This window comes from Grampus griseus (genome assembly GCF_964374135.1).
Source record: "Grampus griseus genome assembly, chromosome: 1".
Classification (NCBI taxonomy): Eukaryota; Metazoa; Chordata; class Mammalia; order Artiodactyla; family Delphinidae; genus Grampus; species Grampus griseus.
In genome coordinates, this window is record NC_139017.1 from 83,641,285 (window position 1) to 83,667,813 (window position 26,529).

Genomic DNA, 26,529 nt, shown 5'->3' on the forward strand with positions numbered 1-26,529 from the left:
TAACAAATGTTGGCAAGGATATAGAGGAAAGGGAAATCTTTTACAATGTTAGTGGGAATATAAATTGGTGCAGCTACTGTCAAAAACAGCATGGAGGTTTCTCAAAAAACAAAAATAGCACTACCATATGACACAGCAATTCCACTCCTGGGTATATATCTAAAAGAAATGAAAACACTAACTCGAAAAGATACATGTACCCCAACGTTCATAACAGCATTATTTACAATTGCCAAGATATGGAAGCAACCTAAGTGTCCATCAACAGATGAATGGATAAAGAAGATGTGATCTATATCTATATACACACCTATATATACATACATATATGTGCAATGGAATACTACTAGGCCATAAAAAAGAATGAAATTTTGCCATTTGAAACAACATGAATGGACTTGAAGGACATTATGCTAAGTGAAATAAGTCAGACAAATACTGTATGATATCACTTATATGTGGAATATATCACTTATATGTAGAAAAATACAAAATACTGGTGAATATAACAAAAATGAAGCAGACTCATAGATATAGAAAGCAAACTAGTGGTTACCGGTGGGGAGAGGGAAGTGGAGAGGGGCAATATGGGCATAAGGGATTAAGAGGTACAAACTATTATATATGAAATAAGATACGAGGATATATTGTACAAAACAGGGAATATAGTCAATATCTTATAATAATTATAAATGGACTATAACCTTTAAAAATTGTGAATCACTATATTGTACACCTGTAACTTATATAACATTGTACATCAACTATACTTCAATTAAAAAGGAGAGAAGAGAAGAGAAAGGTTTCTCCCAAGCTGTTTGAGAAAAATTCTTAAAATGCCTAAGTGAACGAACACTATGAGTATCAACAAAATAGGAAGTGACAAACTATATCTACGAAACTACATCTACCATCAGAAACAATCAAGAGAAATATAACTAGTCTGGAGGAGGTACGGTCCAACATGTTGTTGTAAGAAGATCCTGAACTCACCTCCTCCCATGGACACATGGAATCTATAGCTACATGTGGAACAATTCCCTCTGAAAAAGATTTGAAAATTAGCTGAACAATTCCTTCACAAGAAATGGTAAAAGGGCCATACTGAGATGGGTAGGAAAGGCAGAGACATGGTCTGCCAAACCCTACCCCCCAACACAGTGACCTATAATCAGAGGCATCTCACAAAGCTGGAGCTTCTCCCTAAGGAGTGAGGGGTTCGTGCCTCACATCATGCAACTTAACCGTTGGATCTGCAATGGAGAGATGGACCTCCAAAATGTCTGGCTTGGAAAACCAAAGGGCCTCACATCCAGGGGACCCAAAGGGCTATAGGGAACTGAGATACTTTTCTTAAAGGGTTTACACACAGACTCACTCACCCCGGGGACCAGCGCAAAAGCAGCAGTTTGAAAACTGCCTAGACTGTATGTGAAGGAGATTCATTTGCTACTCTTAAAGCATCTGCTGAAGGGCTGGAGCTCTACTGGGACTCTCTCCAGGGATAGAGGTGCTAGCAGGCACCCATTTTTGTTCCCTCCCTCTACTCTGCTGTGCCAGTGGATGCACCCTGGCCTACACTCTCCTACTGCCCCGCTAATGCTAGTGGGTATGCCCTGGCCGTGAACTCTCTGGCTGCTTAGCTAAAGCTGGTGGGCACATGTAGTCTACACAGGGGTCATTCCTTAATTGCTTGGCACTGGTGGCCAGGGCAGCCTGCATTCTTGAGTCCCATGAGACTGTAACAATAAGAGAGATAGTTCTTGACAAGCTCCCACCCCCATGGCACTACACAGACTGCAGACTGAAACACTGCCCCCCAACCCCAGTCTTTTTGTGAAAAAGGCCTATTTACTTGTCCTAGCTTGAGGGGCAGGGTTCAGCTTTGCCACACATCTAGAGGCTACAGAGGTGCTTTCAGGGAACAGAGGCTGGAGATGCCATCTTTGCACTCTTCCCTGGCTTCACTATGGCTCTCTGGTACCTCCCAGAAACGAGCTTATAAACTTGTTTGAAATCCTGATTTTTGCAACTGTCACCCAGGTGATACCTTCAGATCTCCTGGTCTGGAGGCCAGCAGAGTTTACAACTGCAGTCCCACAGGACTGTGTATGTTGACATACTTTAAAAGCTGCTGCCTGAGGGTATGGCTTCCAATCAGCCTGAAGCTAGATGCTTGCTGACTGAGGTCCCTCCCTTTGGAACACTGAGAGGTCTTGGCACACCCTCAGTGACTGGGACTTATTGAGAATAAATCAGGCTGCTTAGACAATCACAAAGGTTGGAGAGACAACCAAGAGCTAGGGCAAAGTTGAAAGATAAGCTCATTTCCTAAACAAGGTCACTCCTTCAAGACTGGGAGAGGTAGCTGCTTCACCTAATACATAGAAACAAAAATAGAGAGTTAAGCAAAATGAGGAAACAGAGAAATATGTTCCAAATGAAAGAACAAAATAAAACCTAAGGAAAAAAACCTTAATGAAATGGAGATAAGTAATTTACCAGATAAAGAGTTCAAAGTAATGGTCATAAAGATGCTTACTGAATGTGGGAGAAGAATGCATAAACACAGTGAGAACTTCAATAAAGAGACAGAAAATATAAGAAAGTACTACACAGAAGTCATGGAGCTGAAGAATACAATAACTGAACCGAAAATTACACTAGGGGGATTCAACAGCAGACTGGATAAAACAGAAGAAAGAATCAGTGATCTAGAAGACAGGGCCATGGAACTCACCCAACAAGAGCAGCAAAAAGAAAAAAATAAGATGAAAAAAAGTGAGGATAGCCCAAGGTACCTATGGAATGACTTCAAGCAGAAAAACATTTGCATTATAGGGGTGCCAGAAGAAGAGAGAGAGAAAGGAGGAGAAAACTTACCTGAAGAAATAATGGCTGTGAAAACTTCCCTAACCTGGGGAAAGAGACAGACATCCAGATCCAGAAAGCCCAGAGAGTTCCCAAAAAGACAAACTCAAAAAGATCCACACAGAGATACATTATAATTAAAATGTCAAAAGTTAAAGAGTGAATCTTAAAAGCAGCAAGAGGAAAACAACTTGTTACATACAAAGGAACCCCCAAAAGACTACGAGCAGATTTTTCAGCAGAAACTTTGCAGTCCAGAAGTGAGTGGCATGATATATTCAAAGTGCTGAAAGGAAAAAACTTCCAACCAAGAATACTCTACTCAGCAAAATTATCATTCAGAATTGAAGGACAGATGGAGTTTTCCAGACAAGAAACCGTCAAAGGAGTTCTTCATCACTAAACTGACCTTATGAGAAATGTGAAAGGGACTACTTTAGCTGAAAAGAAAGGGCATTAATTAGCAACAAGGAAACATATGAAAGTATAAATCTCATGGGTAAGGTAAATATAATCACTTACGAAGCTAGTATGTAGGTTAAAAGACAAAAGTAGTAAAAATAACTATAACTAGAATAATCAGTAACGGGATACACAAAATAAAAAGATGTGAAATGGGACATCAAAAACGTAAAATGTGATGGGGGGGAGTTTTAGAATGCATTCAAATTTAACTTGCTATCAACTTAAAATAGACTGATATATATATAAGCTGTTATATGTGAGCCTCATGGTAACCACAAACAAAAACCTATAGTAGACACACAAAAGATAACAAAAATAGAATATGAGCATAACATAGAAAGCAAGAGAAGAAGAAAGGAACAGAGAGGAACTACAAAACAGCCAGAAAACAATTAACAAAATGACATGTACATACCTCTCAATAATTACTTTAAGTGTAAATGACTAAATTCTCCAATCAAAATACTTAGAGTGGCTGAATGTATAAACAAACAAGACCTATCTATATGCTGCCTATAAGACACTCACTTCAGATGTAAGGAGACACAAAGACTGAAAGCAGAGGGATGGATAAAGATGTTCTGTGCAAAAAGAAACCAAAAGAAAGCTGAGGTAGCTATACCTACATCAGACAAAATAGACTTTAAAACAAAGATTGCAATGAAAGACAAAAAGGGCATTACATAATGATAAAGGAGTCAATCCAACAAGAAGATATAACATTTGTAAATATTTATGCACCCAATATAGGAGCACCTAAATATATAAAGCAAATATTAACAGACCTGAGGGGAGAAACTGACAGTAATACAGTAATAGTAAGGAATTTTAATACTCCACTTACATCAATGACTAGATCATGCAGACATAAGATCAATCTTGGAAACGTGGGCCTTAAATGACACATTAGAACGGATAATCTTAACAGATATATATAGAACATTCTATCCAAAAGTAGCATATTACACATTCTTCTCAAGTGGAACACTCTTCAGGACAGATCACATGTTAAGCCACAAAACAAGTCTCAATAAATTTAAGAAGACTGAAATTATATCAAGCATCTTTTCCAACCACAAGGGTATAAAAGTAGAAATCAATTATAAGAAAATTGGGAAAAATCACAAAATGTGAAGATTAAACTACATGCTACTGAACAACCAATGAATCAATGAAGAAATCAAGAGAGAAATAAAAAAATACCTTGAGACAAAAGAAAATGGATATACAACTTACCAAAATCTCTGGGATGCAGCAAAAGTAGTTCTAAGAGGGAAGTTCATAGCAATACAGGCCTACCTCAAAACAAGAAAAATCTCAAAAATTAGCTTTACACCTAAAGGAACTAGAAAAAGAACAAAAGAAGCCCAAAGTTAGTAGAAGGAAGGAAATAACAAAGATCAGAGTAGACATAAATGAGATAGAGACTAAAAAGACAATAGAAAAGTGAAACTAAGAGCAGGCTCTTTGAAAAGATAAATAAAATTGACAAACCTTTAGCTAGATTCACCAAGAAAAAAAAGAGAGCTCAAAAGTAAAATCAGAAATAAAGAGAAGTTACCCTTGACACCACCAGAAATATAAAGAATCGTAAGAAACTACTATGAACAATTATATGCCAAAAAACTGGACAACCTAGAAAAAATGGATAAATTCCTAGAAACATGCAATCTTTCAAGAGTAAATCATGAAAAAGTAGAAGATCTTAACAGACCAATTACTAGTAAGGAGATTGAATCAGTAATTAAAAACCTCCCAGCAAACAAAAGTCCAGGACCTGACGGCTTCACTGGTGAATTCTACCAAACATTTATAGAAGATTTAATACCTATCCTTCTCAAACTCTTCCAAAAATTGAACAGGAGGGAACACTTCCAAACTCATTCTATGAGGCCAACATTACCCTGATACCAAAAATAGACAAGGACACCCCCAAAAAAGAAAATGACAGGCCAACATCACTGATGAACACAGATGCAAAAATCCTCAATAAAACATTAGCAAATCGAATTAAAAAGTACATTAAAAGGATCATATACCATGATCAAGTGAAATTTATTCCAGGGATGCAAGAATGGTTCAACATCTACAAATCAATCAATGTGATACACCAAATTAACAAAATGAAGGATAAAAATCATATGATCATCTCAACAGGTACAGAAAAAGCATCTGACAAAATTCAGTGTCCATTTATAACAACTCTCAGCAAAGTGTGTAGAGGGAACACTCCCCAACATAATAAAGGCCATATATGACAAGCCCACAGCTAACACCATACTCAATGGTGAAAGCTGAAAGCTTTCCCTCTAAAATCAGGAACAAGACAAAGATGCCCACTCTTGCCACTTTTATTCAACATAGTATTGGAAGTCCTAGCCATAGCAATTAGGAAAAAAAAGAAATATACATATGATGTCTTCTTTATACACACACACACACACACACACACACACACACACACACAACTACTACTCAGCCAGATCACATGTTAAGCCACAAAACAAGTCTCAATAAGTTTAAGACGACTGAAATTATATCAAGCATCTTTTCCAATCACAATGGTATAAAACTAGAAATCAATTACAAGAAGAAAATTGAGAAAATCACCAGATGCGAAGATTAAACTACATTAAAAAGAATGAAATCTTGGTAACTGCGACAACATGGATGGACCTGGGGGGCATTATGCAAAGTGAAATAAGTCAGACAGAGAAAGACAAATGCTGTGTATTCTCACTTATATGTGAAATACAAAGAACAAAATAAATAAACAAACAAACAAAACAAAACTCCTAGAACAGAATGGTGGTTGACAGTGGAAAGGGGGTTGGGGGGAGGTAGGCACAAACTGCCGTTTATAAAATAAATGAGTCATGGGGATGTAATGTACAGCATGGGGACTACAGTCAGTAATACTGTAGTGCATATTCGAAAATTGCTAAGGGAAAAATCTTAAAAGTTCTTATCACAGGAAAAAAATTTATAACTTTGGTGACGGATGGTAACTAGACTTATCGTGATGATCATTTTGTGGTGTATACAAACATCGAATCGTTATGTTGTACATCTGAAACTAATATAATGTTATATGTCAATCATAGCTCAATTAAAAAGAAAAGAAAGAAAAGAAACAATCGAGGTATTTTATATTTGCCCTATGTAGGGCAACCTGCCTTAAACGGTCTCTGATGATTATTTTAACTGTAACTGATATGACTAATTAGAACACATTTATACTCTATAAATCAAATGTTCTAGTCAGAAATAGAAAGAAGCCCGTCATTTTAAAAGAATATTGTTATTCACCTAACTTCTAAGCATGATAATAGCGTAGTCTTTCTTGATATTATACAAAAAAACTTTAAATATGTTCTTAAATTCTAAGAAGCACATTACTTTTTATCAAACTAAGGGCAAAACAAAAATAAACCCATTGTATTTGTTCTCTAAGTTTGAGTGAGAATCCTGTATAAATAAAATTCTAGATGTAAATGTTTTGCTAGTATAACCATTTATTACTCTAATTTACAGCTGACATATTCAGCTTTTACCTATAGTTTTAACCTCAGCTACACCAAGTTAACTGAGGTATTATGACACCAATAGAAATGAAGTTCTTCCTCATATTAATGAAACTGTCAGAGAAAACAAAATCTTTTAAAAAACCAAACCAAAAACAAAACAAAAACACCGTATTCTACCAAATCTCTGCTTAAAAGTTTTAACAGGAGCAGCCAAATTCCAAAGTATTTAAACTTACAGATTGGTCAGGTCCATCTCCTCCCAGCACTCTAAAGCCAAACCCTGATTCTTGTTTCCGAAGAAAAACATCCAAATCTTTGGTGTTTGGCGCTAAGGAAAACCAGAAAATAATAAATACAAACATACATACATAATACACACTTTATTCTAAAAGGATTAATAATACAATAAAATTCAATCATAAATCTCTGTTTTGTGCTCTAACCCAAACTTTGAATCAAGACTCCTTAGGAATATTTGCTCCCACTTCCATGCTCTCAGTATTACACGTCCATTAATTCTTGATGCTTTCAAATCAATGTTTCATCTTCCTAAATATGGCCTGGGACTATCGGACTATCAAGACAAAGATCTGTAACAGGTTAAATAAGTATGAAGGCAATTATATATAATGTTTTCACTTGTGTACATCTTTTCCAAGGTAGACCTAAATCTATTTCTAAAAATAAATAAATTTAAAAAATTAAACCTACTTAAATCTATGATTTTACTTTGGAAAAGATCTATCATTAGTAAGTAAATTAGTATGAAAATGAATTTCCACCCTATGCACACTCTCTTCTCATCATCTCTCAGCTGGACTCCTCGAAGGAGTCTACTCTACCCTTTGGTTTCCTCCTCAGATCACACACCCCTCTGATTCATCATCCTTCGTATCCCTGCCAGGAAAATCTTTCTGAAAGTCAAGTCCAACAATTTCATCCCTATGGTTAAAACCATTCTGTGGCTCTCTATCATGTATACCACTGTCTCCAGCTTCCTCCGAACAGCATAATCCGCCCTCCCCCTCTAGTTTCCCTTGCCAACCACACGCAGCTAAACTGAACTCTGTGCAGAACCCAGCCCATACAAGGTCAATGTGCACATGCTATTCCTTCTTTCTTTCCCTTTCATCTATCTCATAAACACCTACCTCATTGTCTTTAAAGACTTGGTTAAAGCTTAACTTCCTATATGAAGCAGAATCTGACACTTCCTACTACCCACAGCCGTAAAACTGACCATTTTCTACTTTGGATCCCAATTCATTCAGTCCATCCTTCTATTACTGAACCTGTTAGGGGCTTATCTGCACTTATTTGTATATGTATTTGATTACCTCTTTGTCTTTTCCATTTAGGCTTAATCATCTTTTGGGGTGCGGGGCCTATGTAACCTATTACCTCTGTATTCCCATTACCTACTAAGATGTTGGGTAGACAGAAGGCCCTTAATAATACATGGTTTTGAAGAAAATAAATGAATGAATGTTGAATATAAATGGAAGAAGCCCAAAGTCATATTAAAATGGGAATGAAGGAATAACTTCAACATGGTTTTGAAAGATGGAAAAGTCAAGTTTTTAAGAAAATTCAAATTAATTTTGTTGCATGCTTTCCTGAAATATTCCACAACTACTTACGTTTATCTTCATATAAAGTCTTAGATTTCAGGTAGACCTCAGAAGGATCCAATTTCGGGGATCCTGACCTGATAATGCTGGGTGGAAAAGGCATAGGCTGGGGAATGGGCTCATTTATGGCCTCCAAACTTCCTGAATTTTCCTTTTTATCTGTTTTCTGAAATGGAAAAGGGCCTTACTTAGTATCTCGAAAAGCCAGATGGTTGATTAGTGCATAAAACTGTTGTCTGAACTGGGTATGTCAGCTGATTACAGTTGTGTAAGCAGCAGGGTCAAAGCCACAGCATATTTGCAGTCTTATAGGAATTCACTTTCATAGCTGTGTGTATTTGATTAAAACATATTTCACTTAAATTAGAAAAAGTTGATAATGATATCAATCAATTAGTCCTATGTTTAAGCAATTTTGCCCTTTGCTCCACCACCAAGACACAAATTGACTTTCAGATACTTCCAAGTAAAGCAAGAGGGAGACTCTAAGAGAATATGTCCATATTCTCTTAGAATATTGATAAACCCCATCCTCCCCACTCACTGAGTTTAATTTTCAGTGAAGACGTTTAAGGTAATGTTCTTTCTAAGAAAATGAAACAGGAAGTGTTAACTAATTTAGGTTATAAAGATAACAGTGTAAAAACCTTCATGGCCAATCCAAATATATCACGAAAAAATGCACCATGCCTGAGAATCAGACAAGGGATATTTTCAAATGTTCCTATTCAGATAGAACTTTCCCAAAAGAATAGCTCAGTAAAATGACTTCTTTAATAAAAGTAAAAAATGAAATCCAATAAATAGCCTAAGAAAATAAATACTATGGTTTTGAGAACAGCTTGTTATCCTGAATTACGGTTAGAAGAGGGGGATTATAGACATTTATGATAAGATAATTAATGTGACTAGGATGCCGGAGCAGCAGCTTCTCAGGTAGGTGTGAGGGGACAGTCGCTATAAAGCGTTGTGCCAGAAGGGACCCTTCACTGACCCAGACCCCGTCAGATGGCCGGGAGATAAGAGCAGTCTCTTCCTCTTTCTCCCACATGGCCTAGGATTCTGTCAGAAGCAGTGGGAGGTCGTCTGAGACTTTCATCAATTATAAAACATTAGGGTCCCCATGGCTGCACTGGCATTCGTTACGAAATAGATAGGGTAGCACAGAAGTTAAAAATGAGTACTAGAGGGACCAGAGAAATGGAGAAATGGAGAAAAATACAGTGCAATTTTAACTGAGTAGGCAAAAAGAATTTCTGTTCACTGTTCACGTTGGACCTAACTGGTCCACTTTTCTATAAAAGTGCTGAGCGTTTCTTTCTGCCTGATCCATAAAACGGCCAATTTGCTGAGGATCCTATTTGGTGGGCTATGGAGAACTAATCCATTTTGTATCTGATGGTCTTTTGTTTAGCAGCCCAGGGTTTCTGGTTATGGAAGACCATCTTTCAACTATAAGATGACACACTCCAAATCAAGCAAAACAGAGCAAATGAGGATTTTATACACGATTGTCTTTATATCCATGTCCATATAATTGTGGATATTTAAGTAGCTACACGTGTACCTAGCACTGTTTCTTTCATACCATTATTTGGTGCGTCCTTTGTTTAGGTCTTATTCTCTACACAGGTCTTTAAATGGGCTAGTCAGTTATTCAGAAGAATGCCAGAGAAAACTGTTCCAGGTCTGATAGCCTCTCACTCTGATAACAAGCAAATTGAGCACAGAGGCCACAATTGCTCTAGAAAGTCCTGTTTAGGGCTAAATGTCAGAAGGTTATCTGAATGTGGGTAAGTTATAGTCCCTGTGAATTTATGTGAAACTAATACATCTTCCCTTAGTACATCTGCTCGAACATTTAGCTACTCCTTACCCTGTTCCTCTGAAACACAAAGAAAGTAATAGGACCCATCAGTAGGCACCTCAGTGTGTCCTAGACAGGACTATTGGTAGTACAGGCCTATCTTCCAGCAGAAATACTTAACCAGCAGAGCACACCTCCTCTATGGGCAGCTTTTCTAACTCACACGCTTCCCTCTGAGTTTCTGATACAAGCCCAGGGCAGTCTGCCTCTTGGCTCCTGCCTGTCTGTAAACGCCACCCCTATGAGCTGCCCTCAGGGAGGGGAACGCAGCGTCTCTCTCCGTGTGTTCAGAAGAAGCATTTGAGGACCACAGTATACTCACCATTTTGGCAGTTTTAGTTGGTGAAGGAGGACCTTAAAAAAAATGAGCCACATTTTAAAAACAGAGGAAGCATTCCCAGATCACAAATACTGCTAATGTTTATGACAAAACTAGCTTTGACTTTTAGCAGGCTAGTAAATCATGTTCAATATGTTCTACGTGTCAGGCATTATACACGTATTTCATTTTTTATGACAATCCTAAGGCGTAAATGTTACTGCCATTTTATAGATAAAGTAAACAAAGACTCAAATAGATTAACATTACTTTCCTGTACTGCGGAACCAACCAGCAACTAGGCAGGAAATTGACATCCAACCTGTTTGACACCAAACCCTGGACTCTCATATTTGTTGGAACTCTGGATAATTCTCCAGCCCTCACGAAGAGATATGAGCACATTCTACCATACCACACAGAGAAGAAACAAAAATAGTTCAAAGAAATGAAAATAATAAAAAAAAGCCCCAATGAAGTTAAACTGCTCATTTGCCTCAAAAATGAAAACTAAAAGCCAGTGAGATATATGTGAAGGGCTAAATTTTATTCTTTAAAATACTAGTCATTCATAGGTATGGATTTAAGAAAGCCCATTAAAACGCGACTTTGTGATTAGTCCTTGGAACTGCATTTATGTCTGGGAGCAGTTCAAGTCAGTTGATGACCTTGGAAAATAAAATTATATTTATCTCACATGAGCACTGTGGGGTTTAATTAACATTTATGGACAGATACTAAAGCTTAAGGTAAGAGCTTTATGAGCACAAGCTATCATGATTGCTTTTACAGAACAGATTAACACACCATCCAACATTTTGCTTATTCACAGAGATGCTAGCTCTTTCAAAACATCCTTGGTACATTACAGAGGTCCAGATGAAGTACCACTGCTTGAAAGAGTCCATTTCTATTATTGCCATCAACAGAGAAAACGGAATTAAGAGGATATATTTCATTTGAAGTAGCACAATGTTGTGACTCTCTCTAATCATTAAAGTCATAAATCAGATTTTAAAAAGAATATAGAGGGAAAGAAATCCATAATGGACACAAATGAAACTGCAAATAACTAAACAAACTGCTGCAAAAGATACTGCTTATGGAAGCAGTCAGACAGAACTTAAGGAAAATGCATACTAATTACCAGTTAAGTCTGCTGGGAAAAGAGATATTCTGACCTGTAAGGAAGGACAATTCACAGATACAAATGCATGAACAATGAAGATTTTTCCTTGTTGCGCTTTTACTCACCTCCTCTTAAGATAAGCAATGGTACATCTGCACCTACTGGAAACTGCTTTAGCACCTCTACCACTTGGAGATGTGTTAAATTCTGCACATTTTGACGGTAAATTTCCTTAATTATATCCCCTTTCTGTAGGCCTTGACACCACTGACTATCCAATATCATTTTCACCTTCTGTCCAGTTGGGCTGTCAGCAATGGCAAACCCAAAGCCTTTAGGGCCCTTGATCAGAGGGATAGTCACTAGTTCTGGTTGGGAGCTGCCTGACGATGCCATAGACGCTCTCTGCTCACTCAGATCTGATGGTCCATTGAGACGATCACTGATCAAGGCGTGCCCCGATTTTCCATTCTGGTCCAGAACCATTGCTCCTGACTTAAAATCCTGAGTATTCATGCAAGTCTCTCCCTTAGTTAATGACTGTCCATTGATGACAGGAGTAGCAGCAACTATGTCCACAACAGGATCTTCATTGTCATCAGGAAGTGGATAACCACGACATAAAGTGAGGTTTACATACTGATTGACGGGTACCAGTTGAAACATCTGGACAACATCTGCATGGGTGTGACCAAGGACACAGTTGCCATTGATGTCCACAATAACATCACCTGGTAAAACATAAGTCATGTTAAAAATATTAAAACCGTCAAATAAGTTAATTTTTTGTTGGGGGAGATGAAAATAACTGAAGTTTAGCATCTAAATTTGAATTTTGGACACCTCTTACTGTTCATTAACTACTGAAAAGATAGATTTTGAACATCGACATGTCATTCTCCCTTCTGTGACTCCTCTCTAAAAAGAATATATAAATGTATACATTTTTAATTATCTTAGTTGCAAAGAGTTATGACCTCAAGCTAAAGTGAATCTTTAAAAAATTAACTGCAAATTCACATTATCATTTTTAGTATATCCTTTGAGTCACACCTAAGTGGTCACACAAAGCTAGGCACATTGTAGTAGGTGTTCAGTATATAGAAGAGTGAATAACCCCATTGGCTACTTGTACAAACAGGCAATCTTTAAATATCACCTTATTTCTTGATTTTAAGTAGCCATTGATTACAATGTACTTAAAAATTCATTCTAGTTTGAACAATGTAAGGCTGAAGATTAGAATAATAACTTATGAATGTATTTTCTTTTTTGTGGATTTTTTCAATTTAGTGTAATTTAGTTTTCAAAAGGAAAAGTAAGCAACAAAAGAATTCAACAGAAGTAAAGAATATATTATTTAAGATGCTGGAAATTCAGCTGAATTAATCCTTGTAAAAGTTGGTTTTGCTTTTCTGATTTTACATTATTATGACCACTTTGGTTGCCGGATTATTACCACTTGACATTTATCAGTTGTGTGTTTTTCTTAATGCAACTTTAGCTTTTAAAATTTGTCCTCTGATATCTCATCCATTTGCTGCTTTTATTTGAATACGATTATTTAAAAGGTTATTGCCAAATAAAGGTGCTTTAATTTGTTCTGATTGCATGTAGGCTTTAAAAAAATCAACATGAATGGTATTTAAAAACTAATGTTAGTCTGTGGAAATTTGTTGCAAAATTCAAGAAGTTATAGAAATTAGACTAATTAGAAACAAAGTTTTGACTTTTCTTCCCCTGGTCAAAGTTCCCAGAATTTTAATGGAAGTATTATATTGTTATACAAATTAATAACAGTTTTAGACATATCTGAATCTATATTATAAAATCCTGACAGTATATACAATAGCTACAAGATGTGTTTCATGCACAAAATATTTAAAAAGTCAAAATTGAGGACTTAGGAAAAGACTTTACTATTAATTTTAATCTCTAGAGTTTGTTAATTTTATAAAGTAATAAAAGAGAGCTAAAAATAATTTTCTTTATAAATATAACATTTGATTATTTTAAGTTTTCTCGTTTACGTTTCTATCACCTAATTGGGAAAGCATAATATGAGAGAGCCCATATCCCAGCTAAAAATAAGTTGATATCTGCCATCAAAAGTAATGACAACTGAATCGCCCAAATGGGGGACATATTTACACAAAGTATGTGAAATAACAGAGGATTAGAAAAGTCTAGCAAACTGTAAGAAGCAACCTCAGTGGATTACTAAAATCTTTCTGGAAAAAAGTACTTAAACCTTCCCCATAATCAGTAACTAGTCTTAAACTTCCTCTAACCCACTCAGCCATAAACACTGTCAGCCGTATAAAAATATCTAACAATCACTAAGTAAAGATGTTGGGAAAACTACGTAAAAGACAAATTTATACAGCTCTGTAAAAATAGTAATATTATTGTCTATAATTCTTAACATAGCAGTTTAATTTTACTAACAGCCACTAAGGAAGCAAAAAAAAAAACCCAACTTAGAAAAAAACTGTGGGATATAACAATTTGTTCAGTATCATTATAAACATCACAATGAATCGTTTTCCAAAAAAGATTACAGGTTAATGTTAAATAACTCCAAAAGTACCCAACATAATCAGAGAAAATCAAACTATCAAATAGTTTTCTGAGATGGTTAATAAATCTTTAGCTTAGTACAGCCAAAGAGTTATCTCAAAATGTGCAAACTATTCAAAAAATTAATAAATTTAATGTTTTGACTGTTTCCACTTATTTGTAAAAATGACCCTCCTTCAAAACTAGCATGCACTTAGTTTAGAAGATAAACTATTTTAATACAGGAATCTCCCTCTTCAGTTGTATAATTTAGTTCTCTCTCTCTTTATTTATATAAATATATATACAGAAGTTTTATATATACTTACATACCTACTATATAATATTTGTTATATACGTTACATATATATATAACTTTTTCACTATAATTTTTGTTATAGTATCATAACTCTTTAAGTATTTCTTTTTTTTTTTTTTTTTGGCCACGCCTCACGGCATGCGCAGGATCTTAGTTCCCCAACCAGGGATCAGACCTGTGCCCCCTGCAGTGGAAGCGTGGAGTCTTAACCACTGGACAGCCAGGGAAGTCCCTCTTTAAGTATTTCTGAAAAATCTGTTACCTGGTGCAATTTTCCCATCCTGAGCTGCAGGACCATCTTTCAGCACATTTTTCACTTGTAGGAACTCATCAGGCCTATCTCCACCAATAATGGTAAAACCAAATCCCATTGTGCTTTTTTTTAATGATGCTCGAACAAGGATGCCTTTAAGCTGGGATGGATCTCGAGTAAAGTGTGATTTTTCCATATCTGTGTAAAAATGAGAAACAAGAATAATTACAATGAATATAGCCCTTGAAGCTAATCTCCAAGATAGTCTATATAACTTAAATATAACAAACCATAACATAACAGGAAAAAAAAGATAGAATCTAATATTATAGAACAGTTGGAATTTAATTTCATAAACTAAATCACTGAAAAAAAAACTTAGCTAATGAATCATTTATCTTTTATATGACTCTTCTATGTCATTTGAAAGGTAAAAACATCTACTCTATCCCCTCCTCACTGCCTTGTTTGTACTTACTTTTTCTTATCCCAAAGAGTCCTTTATTTAGAAGTCAAAATGACACTCCTGAAGGGTAAACTTTATTATTAAATTCCTGAAAGCCTTCAGCACTTATTCAGATGTATATTTCATTTGAGTAAGCAGCTACTGAGGTCTATGCAGAAAACACTATACTAGGAAGATGAAGGCAACTGTCACAAACTTATAAAAGCGAATACATCGAGAACTTTTTATAATTTATGACTCAGGCTTTCTGCAGCCTTTAAGCTATATCTGATGAGAGGAGCAAATCCCTGCACTATCAGTATATAGCTCCATGCGTCTTTCCCTTTTACTCATATTTAGTGGAAACTTTAGGAAGACAAAAAGCACAGCTCCTCTGAAAAGCCTATTTTAAGAGGTTTCCCCAGATGATCCTAGAACTAAAAGTGATCTATATTTGCAAGTAATACCTCTCTTCTCTTCCCCAGAAACTCTCGCTCCTCTCTTCCACCGGCTGCCATTAGGGCACTTATGAAAACCTTGGGGATCAAATTGTACAGATTCATAATCTACAAAGCATTGTTGAAGTTATCTTTTTAAAATACGGTTTAAACTTTTCTCACAAATCTCTTTTTTAACAGCTTTATTGAGATATAATCCAATAATGACAGAATTATACAAGTCAATGACGTGCAACCATCACCACAGTCTAATTTTAGCACATTTTTCTCTCCCTCCAAACACACACACCAAAGAAATCTCTCTGTCCATTAGCAGTCACTCCCCATTTCTCCCCAACCTGCAACCACTAGTCTACTTTCTGTCTATAGATTTGCCCAATCTGGACTTTTAATATAAATGGAATCATATAATATGTGGTCTTTGGAATGCTTTATTTCACTCAGCATAATTTTTTTGAGGTTCATCTGTGTTGTAGCATGTGTTAGGACTTTATTCCTTTTTATTGCCAAATAATATTCCACTGTGCAGATATAGCACATTTTAGTTATCCATGTATCAGTTGATGGATATTTGGATTGTTTATACTTTTTGGATATTATAAATAATGTTGCTATGAACACTCATGTACAAGGTTTTGTGTGGGCAAGTATTTTCATTCCTATTAGTTACATACTGTGAATGGAAATGCAGCAGTTACCATAAACATATCATAACTATGTTTAACATTCTGAAGGACTGCCAAACTTTTCCAAAGTGGCTGTACCATTTTACATTTCCACCATCAGTGTATGAGGGTTCCAACTTCTCCACATCCTTGCCAACACTTGTTACCGTCTGCTTTTTTGGTTATAGCCATTCTAGTAGGTGTGGAATGGTCTTAAACTGTGGTTTTGATGCTCATTTCCCTAATGACTCAAATTAACAAGGGTGACTTGTTTCATATTTAGATCACACTTAGCACTAATATCAAGCCCAGAGTTAATCTGTGTGTATCTGCTGCTGCCCCTCTTAGCAAAGTGTTCTAAGAGGCATGCATTAAACTTATTGGCAATTAGAAAAGAACAATCCTTGGGGCTGTTCTGTATGGTTGTATAGATTGTATAGTATGCATATGGCTCCTGCAAGAGGTAGGGCTGCCCTGCAAATACTGACAAAGGCAGGTTTGGGATAGGAGTGGGTGTACTTTGTTCATTATGTTCTTCCCAGATTTGCTAATCTCTTACAAATACAAGCACTTGACATTAAAAAAAAATCGGCTATTTTGGGCCTCTCAAAGGAGAGGACTAGACTCCAGACAGGAGTGTATTCACCACAGTAAACACTATTTTGTGAGGCCTCTGAGTTTGGCCAGTCAGGCTACTTGTGGCAATACCTCAGTGCGTTGCTGGCCCTTGATGAGCCTCTGACATTCAAACTAGCAACTCATCTCTGAACAAAATATCACTTAAAAAAATTATTTGACATGCTTAAAGCCTATTTAGTTATGTAAGCTGATTATGACTGCCCCCTAGTGTTGCCTATCAGATCATAGATAAGATCATGTAAGTACTGCGTACAGGTACTTGAGGAAAATATCTTTGATGAAATGTACCTTTCTCATTTTTATGTCAAATATTGAAATATTTCTGGTCAGCTATCCCATGCTCTAGTCCCCGTAAATATCAGAATAAGATGGGCATCTGAGGGATACAATAGAAAATCAGCATATAATATATGAGCTCCAAGATGTGCAAACATTAAAGTGGGAAGGAAAGTTTTGGTTAACACCTAATTTGGGAAAGTAGTAATAAAACAGCCAAAGCCAATTAGAAATTGGTCAAAAGTAGGTATTATCAGAATTTAGATATAGAAAAGTGAGAATAAGAAAGGCACAAAGAAACTATCATTGAGTCTAAGAATCCTGATTTTTTTTTTTTTTTAACAATCCTGATTTTAAATCCAAGCTTTGTGATTTAGTTGAGTAATCTTGGAATATAATTTAACCTTTTTAAGTCTCGGTTGCCTCATCTATAAAAGGGGGGGGTAATAGTACATAATTCATGGGGTTGTTACAGGGATTAAACTAGGTGGTGCACAGAAAGCATAAGAAACAGTGCTTGATAAACAATAAGTGCTCAATAAATGTAGATAAACACAAACCCATACAGGCTGCCTAAGGAAGGAGGCTCACAAACTTGAGTACTTCTGTCCCTGTGGCAAGTATATCCCTGGGATGGAAGCATCGGACAATTGTAACTTGATGCCATCAAGGCATCTGGACGGGGAAAATAATATTAACAACCTTGCAGCAATATTTTGAGACTTAAATGAGATGATGTAATATAAAGCATCCAATTTAGCACTAGACTCTATCTCAATAAATGGTAACAATTATTCTTCAAGGACTAGCATAACTTCCATCACTTCTAGGAAGCCTTTCCTTTCCTCTCGCAGTGAGATTTAATTTCTCTCTCCTTTGTTCCAACACTACTGTTTATATCTGTTAATATCATACTATACTAAAATTATGTGTCTGTTTCCCTGGCTAACTTGTGGGCTCCTGAAAGACAGATGCTGAGTCATTACTCTCTCATAGGAGAGTGTCTGGTTATCTAAAGTAATAAAACACATGGGTCCTGCCCTCGAGGAGCTTAGAGCTTAGTAAAGGAGAGAAGATCTTTGCTATGGGCCATGGAAGACATGGGCATTCAGGAACTACATGTTATAATACAAAGAACTCTGAATTTAAAGTCAGTAAAACTAGGTTCAAATCCAGACTTGACTCCAAATCACTCACTGTGATTCTAAGCAAGAGGCTTAATCTTTCCTGAAGTCTGTTCATGTGTAAAATGGGGACTCATGTTCCTCTGCAGTTAATGTCCTCTGGCTACCCCTTTCACACTCAAAGCTAGCAAAATAGTTGGCTAAACCCACTGTCTTCACTTCTACACCTCCCATTTCCTCTTTATTCTACTGCAGTTTTATTTCACTCTCCCCTTGCTCTTGCTAGAGTGACAAATGACCTCCACATTTTAAAGTCCAATGTAAAACACTTTTCAACTTTCATCTTTCCCGACTTTTCAGCACCATGTGACACAAATACTCAGCTTCTCTTTGAAACTCGTTTCTTCTCATGGCTGCCTATCCTTACAACCTCATCTCTTGTTACTCCCCTAAAATACCCTACGCGCTGGCCATTTGTATCTGTTCTCTGACCCCTGGACCACCATTTCATGCTTCTCTGATTTTATGTATTCTGTTCCTTCTAGCTGGTATGCCTTGTTGCTCCTCTAAAATTTTGATCTGCCTGACTTAACTTTTCCTGGCACTTCAAGACCCAGTTCACATATGTCCTCTGTCTCAAGGTTCCCCTGCCCCCTTGATTTCCTCCACCACAGCAAAGTTGTGCACTCCCTCCTTTATGCCACCACTGTACCTTGTACATCTCTATTAATAGCAATGAAAGCTATTGTTTATTGGTCACCATGTGCCAGACCTGTATTTGCAAGCACTTTACATGTATTGTAAGCACTTTACATGTATTAATTTGCATACTCAGAACCACCTTAAGAGGTAGGGACTACGATTATTCCTGTTTTGTAGATGAGAAAACAAAGAATTTAAAAACTCAACCAAGGTTACACAGCTGGGATTCAAACCTGCTCCGCCCCCTGCTCATTCAACTACTAATACAGGATGACACCTAGCACCATACAGTGTAACTATTAGTTTCCTATTTTAGACTGTGAACTCTTGAGGGCAAGACCTATCTGACTCTTAATCATTTTTTAATACCATGTACTTAGCAAAGCACTGGGCATATAGTAGGTGCCCCAAAATATTTGTTAAACTAAAAATATTTGTTAAATCAAATGCAAATCTTAAGGGAAGAGACTATGTTCTGGAAGAGTAGTTATAAGAAAAAACTGTTTCTCTCACTGGCAACAGAAGTGAAGAATCTAATAGATTATTATGATATGACCATATAGACCTTATTAATGACAGAGAGAGAAGGGGGAGGAGATGAGGAGGGATAAGTTGGACGTAAGAAATTTCTGGGCATCTTTTTCAAAGTACACATGGCTAGGCTCATCAAAATCTCAGGACCTATGTATTTTTAAAATGTTCCCCAAATGGTCCTGATATTACTAATACCCTACCATCCCACTTGAGAATCAATGATGTAGGCAATAATACAGTGGATTTACTTGGTATTTGTTCATATCAGTTAATGAAGAATCCTGAATGGTTACTGATGTTAGATCTAAGCAATTAACTTGAGAGAAGCTCAGAATGAATTAAAGATCTAATACTGGCTTGGCCTTAAACACCAGGAAACAATCCAATCTTCAAATTAAAACCTTGCACCCATAACAAAGCTATTCAGTCCCTTCTGCCAACAATTTCATACTTTCTATATAAGCAGCATGAGAAAAGTCTCAGTATTCTCAAACTGTCCAGATGTTTTATTAAGATTATTCATACCTTTACAGTAACGGAAATTAGACATTCTCTGTTGAATTTTAAAGCCCCGACAGTAAAAAGTTCAAATTCACTTTTATTATTTCAGCATATAAGTTTCACAAGTTATTCTTAGAAGAGAAGACAGAGGTAAAAGTTCTACCTGGTTTTGAAGACCCAGTATCAGCCTGTCCTAACTGCTTTTTCCTTTTGGCTTCCTCCACTGGATTTTCAAACTGGGTTTTCTGGTTAAGGTGACTGCAAAACGTAGAAAAATATGCATTTCAGTTTAATATGAAAGAATTACATATTTTAAAATAGACTATCATAGATTAAGGGATAAATATGTACCCTTTACGCTATGGAACCCAGATATGCTGACAGGTCACAGAGGAAGAGCCTTCTGGCAACTAAAGAAGGTCCCGCAGAAGATGCCTAGAAGTCAAAGCTGCTGAAGTATTCACTATAGCTTCTTTATAAACGTTTCTAATATAGCTAATAACAGTTTTCAAAACTACAGTAGAAGCCCTCATATATGATACACTCAGGACTGTTGGTAATTAATCAGTTAATTTTTCTTAAGGCAGTTAATGGTAGGAGGGTTTTAAGGTTCTCTAAAGTGAAGCAGCCGTAAAGACACATTTGAAGAAATCTGAGTGTAGAAGCCTTCTAGAATTTTACTATTATTTTTCCAACTGACTCACCCACATCAATTTAGCGGCAACTAAGCAAGTGACTTGCTTTTTTTTTTGCAGCACACGGGCCTCTCACTGTTGTGGCCTCTCCCATTGCGGAGCACAGGCTCCAGAAGCGCAGGCCCAGCGGCCATGGCTCGTGGGCCCAGCCGCTCCGCGGCATGTGGGATCTTCCCAGACCGGGGCACGAACCCATGTCCCCTGCATCGGCAGGCGGACTCTCAACCACTGCGCCACCAGGGAAGCCCAAGTGACTTGCTTTTATCAAACTGTATCACAGAACAACTCTCACAGTTAAATTTCTTCAAAATTATATAATAATTAGTTACATAATTATAACAAAAGTTTAACTGTTTTTTTATGATTTAGGAGCAATCACAACTGGCCCCTGAAAGCATACAAGTCTGTGGGGGAAAGCAGAAAAGCATGGGGAGACTAGAGGTAGGCCATTAGCCGATAGTATTCAATATACTAAGGGTAAGAGCATACTCTTACCCTCTTTACAGAGGGAACTGAGCATAGGTTATTCTGGCAAGTCAGTTAAGTGTAACTTGGTTAAGAATGCAACTATTGTACAAAAGATGTTTAAGACCGCAAATAGGGCTAATACAGAAGCGAGGGGGAATTATATTCTAGTACTTCTATAGTACAAATATATTTTAGCCAAATGAAATGCATTTTCTAGTAGAATCCATTTTAACGAGAAGTGACATTAGTAAATACCAACAATTAAACAACAAATCATGAGAATTTCAGATTATGATTGTCTTTAGATAGGCTGTTACAAAATCTATATGTAAATAGTCATATGACTTGGATATTTTCTTTACCATTTGTGAACATTAATGGTGATGGAGGAGGGGGCAGCAGGGAAAAAAACCAACCCTACAGCAAGGTATGCTAGCTTCTGAGTCTGCTTCTCTATGCCTTTTAGGCTTCTAGTGCATTATTAACCCTGCAACAGATGTAGGTATTTAGTTTCAGAGCTCTAAATATGGCAAGTTCTACTTGACACCCTTTGGGTTCTGATTTCACAAAAACTCAGGTATGCTTCTGCTTCTTACTATGAGGGGGGACCTTATCAACTGAGTTACTGTTTACCCCTCTGTGAAAATGAAGACTTCGGTGTTAAGTTAGGTACCATTTTAAAAGTTATCTGTTAGGTACTGATAATTTACATAGTCTTGATAAAATAAAACTAGAAACTGACACTTAGAAAAGAATAAACCTGTTTGGAAAGAATCCTGGCTCACTTTAACGTCATCAGCTAGAATGACTCACTTTGCCACCCAAGCATTAGAACATAAACAGTGGTAGTATACTCTTTGTTATGTGTGGTAGAAGAGAGTAGAAGTATGTGAATGAGTAATCCCTTTCCTGAAAATTCTTTGACAAATAATGTAAGATTTTAGTGAAGGGAGTAATTGCATCTGTAACCTTAGACTATCTAGATTAAAATGTCACCCAAAAAACAAAACAGTAAAAACACTCTCCTTTTCATTTAGTTACTTATACTCATAATATTATTCAGATAACAAATTTTGTCTTCTATAAAACCAGCTATGGGAAGTAAGAGAGAAGAATATGACAGATTATCAGAAAAATTAAACAAGGGTAGCAAACAAGCTTAATTAAATATATAATAAATAATTTGAAATTTCACCTGTATTAAAATTTTGTATATAGGAATTTTAAAAATTCACCTCAACAAACAAAATCATTATCCTTCACGAAGCGTTAAGATATTAAAAGCAGACATATTTTGACTTTGTCACCTGACTGCATCACGACAGTTAAAGCAATACGTTAAGACAACATTTCTAAATATATAAGCATTCTTATGGAAGGCCTACCATTAAATTTTGGGAAGAATTTTATTTTCAAAAATAAATTAATCCATTTCAGAATCTCATCTTCTAAAATAAATACTTACCAAAAAAAACCCCTGCCATTGCAGTTGGTGTTACTACTATAAGGCTCCTGCCAAGAGCAATCATTGTGCCATCTGGTTTGACAAACTAAGAGAGCCAAAGAGTAGCCATTCAAGTTAACAGCTTTTTATCTCCATCAGTAAACTCACTGCAGATTACTACAGTCGAGATTCAAAGCCTAACTAATCTGGGAATCAAGCCACACTCCAGAGCTCAGCTGATTCCATACTAATGTGCATCTCGAGTACGGCCTGCTCTTTCTTAATCTAATAAATTACCCTCCTGTAAAATGAGCTCGTCTGGGAGCAATCATACAAAATCACATTGCTGCCACTGCTGTTGCTTCTAATCAGGCTACTTCACATACCTCCATGACAGCTGAGAGCAGGTCACTTCAGGATTTGCCCTAAAGCTGCTTCAATATTAGTATATCCTTGCTTAACGAGAACCCGATCATTTAGCCCAAGATTTTATAACAGGCAAATGTCTTTCACCTCTTGACCGTGTACTCAAATTCACTTGGAATGGATACTAAGAGAATGAGAATTATTATCTCAGAAATGTTCAGTAGTGTTAATGGCAAATAATGACTGATTGAAGCCCAACTTAAGTAGACTAACTCTTAGGGGGAAAAAATCTCACAATTCCTTTTCAGCTAGCCTTCAAATATTTCTTTGACTAGAAAAATGGTTAGTTTTTTTCTTCAAATTAAATATGCTTTAGAAAAAAAATAATGAGCTGCTGTGAACCTTTCACATCACAGTATTAGAAAGATATGAAATAACACAATGGAAATAAAATTAACATAACCTTTCAATGGAACCAAAATATTGACACTGTTAAGTTACATATCGGAGGGTCAAAATGACTCATTTTCTTAGGGTACAAGTTAGATTTTAAGAAATCATTCCAAAAATCCCTCTAACCACAGTGACTCAAGTAACAACCGACACACTAGGATAAAGACTAGCGTTGTAACAGGACTCAGAGTTACTTGCGCTAGGGAAGTGGCACTGGTTTGTGCCAACAAGTGATGAAAAGTTAATTAGCAATCATAAAACTAGAAGATTCTCATGTTTGCTATTTTTCCAGGTAATAATATTTTGCCTTTACTACCTTGGCAGTTGGTGCAGACTCCTAGTTCCCAGGTAAATAGTAACCTCTCTGATGCAATTATTTGCCTGGTACTAGATGCCTGAGGTCAAAATTCTATCTATACCATCTGGAGAGAAAGCAATCCCAACGATCATAATAATGTAGCAATTAGATAAGTGAAGAAAGGGGAAAAAAAATTAGATGTTGATGTTATCCTAATTTCTCTGGCTAATATAGGCAGGTGTTTGATCCTCTACTCCAACACAGATTTATGTTAAATTTAACCATAACAGCTGTGTGAGAAGCAACTTTCACCCCCGCAAAGAGAATACTAACTTTTCCTTAATTAACTCCTTGAAAGAGAGAACAGTTTTAATGATATACTTCAAAGGTTTGGATCATTATGATACAATGCCCTTAAAGTCCTTTCATTGCTTTCAGAAACATGCAAGTATAGTGTTGAAAGTGACCTTAATAGTTCACCTTATTTCAGTCTTCTATCTACTACTTCTCTCTTTAGAGGCCACGGTAGTACTGATAACATCTCTAGCCATTACTTATCCGGGCAACTTCCCCCTGTCTCTCTATACTTACTTCAAAGCCAACTTCTAGGGAGCCTAGTCAGTGAAGTAAATGCCCACTGTCCCTACCTTCTCATTCCCCTAGTGGCAAAACCTGAAAGCTGGATTGCAGAAGCATAAAGTATTTCATTCATTCCCTAAAGTTGTGTAATGAAAGGAAAACACTTGGGAGAACATTAACTGAGGTAACAAACTTACTCAACATAGTAGGTCCCATACTGAGGGTCTTCAATTTTCTCCCAGCCATAAGGAAGTTCTGCAAATAAAAAAAACAGAATTGAGTGAAATGCCAGTTTCAAAACCAACAAGAAAAGAATTTACAGAATGAATTTGTGTCTTTTATTTCATTACACTAATATTTGGGAGACAGACGGAAAGCTGAGGGCTCACTTTCAAAGAACAAACACAGTTTGAGTGGTTTCTTCAATAGCTAGTGAGTATCTCGGCAAGTAATCAGAAGCACAGAAGAAAAGATGACATTAAACTCAAAGGTGTTTATTCGAGGGGCTTCCCTGGTGGTGCAGTGGTTGAGAGTCCGCCTGCCGATGCAGGGGACACGGGTTCGTGCCCCAGTCTGGGAGGATCCCACGTGCCGTGGAGCGGCTGGGCCCATGAGCCATGGCCGCTGAGCCTGCGTGTCCAGAGCCTGTGCTCCGCAACGGGAGAGGCCACAACAGTGAGAGGCCCGTGTACCACCAAAAAAAAAAAAAAAAAAAAAAGGTGTTTATTCGAATCACAAGCCATAAAATGCTAATTATTTAAGAAATCACCTGGTATATTTCTTTCATTTAAAAAGCCTGATAACAATGGCGTGAGACACACCCTGTAGTTCAATACAAGCAGCAGCTGCATGTTAAATTTTTCACTATTAGACAAAGGATTTGTCAATTATTTCAGTTATCACATTCTGACCCACTTCTCCCCCCGGGAAAGTCCAGCCTTGGATTTTTGCCATTTCAAGTGGGCAATCTAGATTTGCTTAAAATCTAAGAAAATACTTACTGTCCCTTGCAAGAGCTTGATCTAAGTATCTGAAGGAAAATTTATTTAACTACACAGTGCCTTGTGTAGAATCTATATTTATGTATGGTTACAAAGAAATACCTTACATGGGATTATTATGTGTTATTGCAAGTAAACTGACCAATAAAATATAACCAGAAAAACTGAAAGTAGTTGAATTTCTGATAGTTAAAAAAAAGTCTGGTCTTTGCAACGTAAACTGGCCTTGTCAAGAAAGAATCCCCTTTCCCTCCCACTCTGTTTTCCAGGGTAAGGCTGCTGAAGAATCATTTTATTAGTCAGACATGGATTAAGTTGGCAGGAGTGTTCCTACCAGGTGGATTTTATTGCTATCAATTATGCATAGGAGCCCAGCAAGAAGGAATTTTTTTTTTTTTTGTTACACGGGCCTCTCACTGTTGTGGCCTCTCCCGTTGCCGAGCACAGGCTCCGGATGCGTAGCCTGGAGATGCATATCATCTATAGCTGCATATCACAGGATAGATGCATATCACAGGAAGAATTTCAATGATCCCAGATCCTTGCATCTTCCCATATATAGAAAGTACTAAGACCATTAGCTTGAGATGTCTGTTCTTTTTGATTAGCGGTCTTTTGCTAAGATGTATGCTTGACTGCATGAATTTCCCAGCTAAAAACTCACGTACATCCTGGCTCCTCTCCTACCTCTTGAAGCAGTTCTCAGAGCTCCTGAGGCGCTGTCTCCTGGGCTATGGGCCTCAGTAAGACCCTGAACAAAACTTAAACTCATAACTCTCATGTATGTTTTCCTTTAAGTCGACACTAAGCAACTGTTACATGCATATAACATGGATTACATCTGTTGGATTATATCTGTAAAAAAATGCTCTATAATAATATTACCAAAGCATTAGCACTGAGGATCTTTCATGAGCTATTTCTCTTTAATAGAAATTTTC

At 36.8% G+C, this 26,529-nt stretch overlaps 1 protein-coding gene across 1 annotated transcript in view; it reads right to left on the bottom strand.

Moving 5' to 3' along the window:
• MAGI3 (membrane associated guanylate kinase, WW and PDZ domain containing 3) overlaps nt 1-26,529 on the bottom strand; it is a gene marked incomplete at its 5' end in the record, with an annotated part of 103,053 nt that overhangs the window by 33,063 nt on the left and 43,461 nt on the right. Inside the window, 7 exons of the mRNA XM_082661744.1 lie at nt 7,100-7,191; nt 8,504-8,660; nt 10,684-10,715; nt 11,935-12,540; nt 14,950-15,138; nt 20,448-20,542; nt 24,785-24,842. Coding sequence (XP_082517870.1) covers nt 7,100-7,191; nt 8,504-8,660; nt 10,684-10,715; nt 11,935-12,540; nt 14,950-15,138; nt 20,448-20,542; nt 24,785-24,842 — 1,229 coding nt within the window. The remainder of the gene's footprint in view (nt 1-7,099; nt 7,192-8,503; nt 8,661-10,683; nt 10,716-11,934; nt 12,541-14,949; nt 15,139-20,447; nt 20,543-24,784; nt 24,843-26,529) is intronic.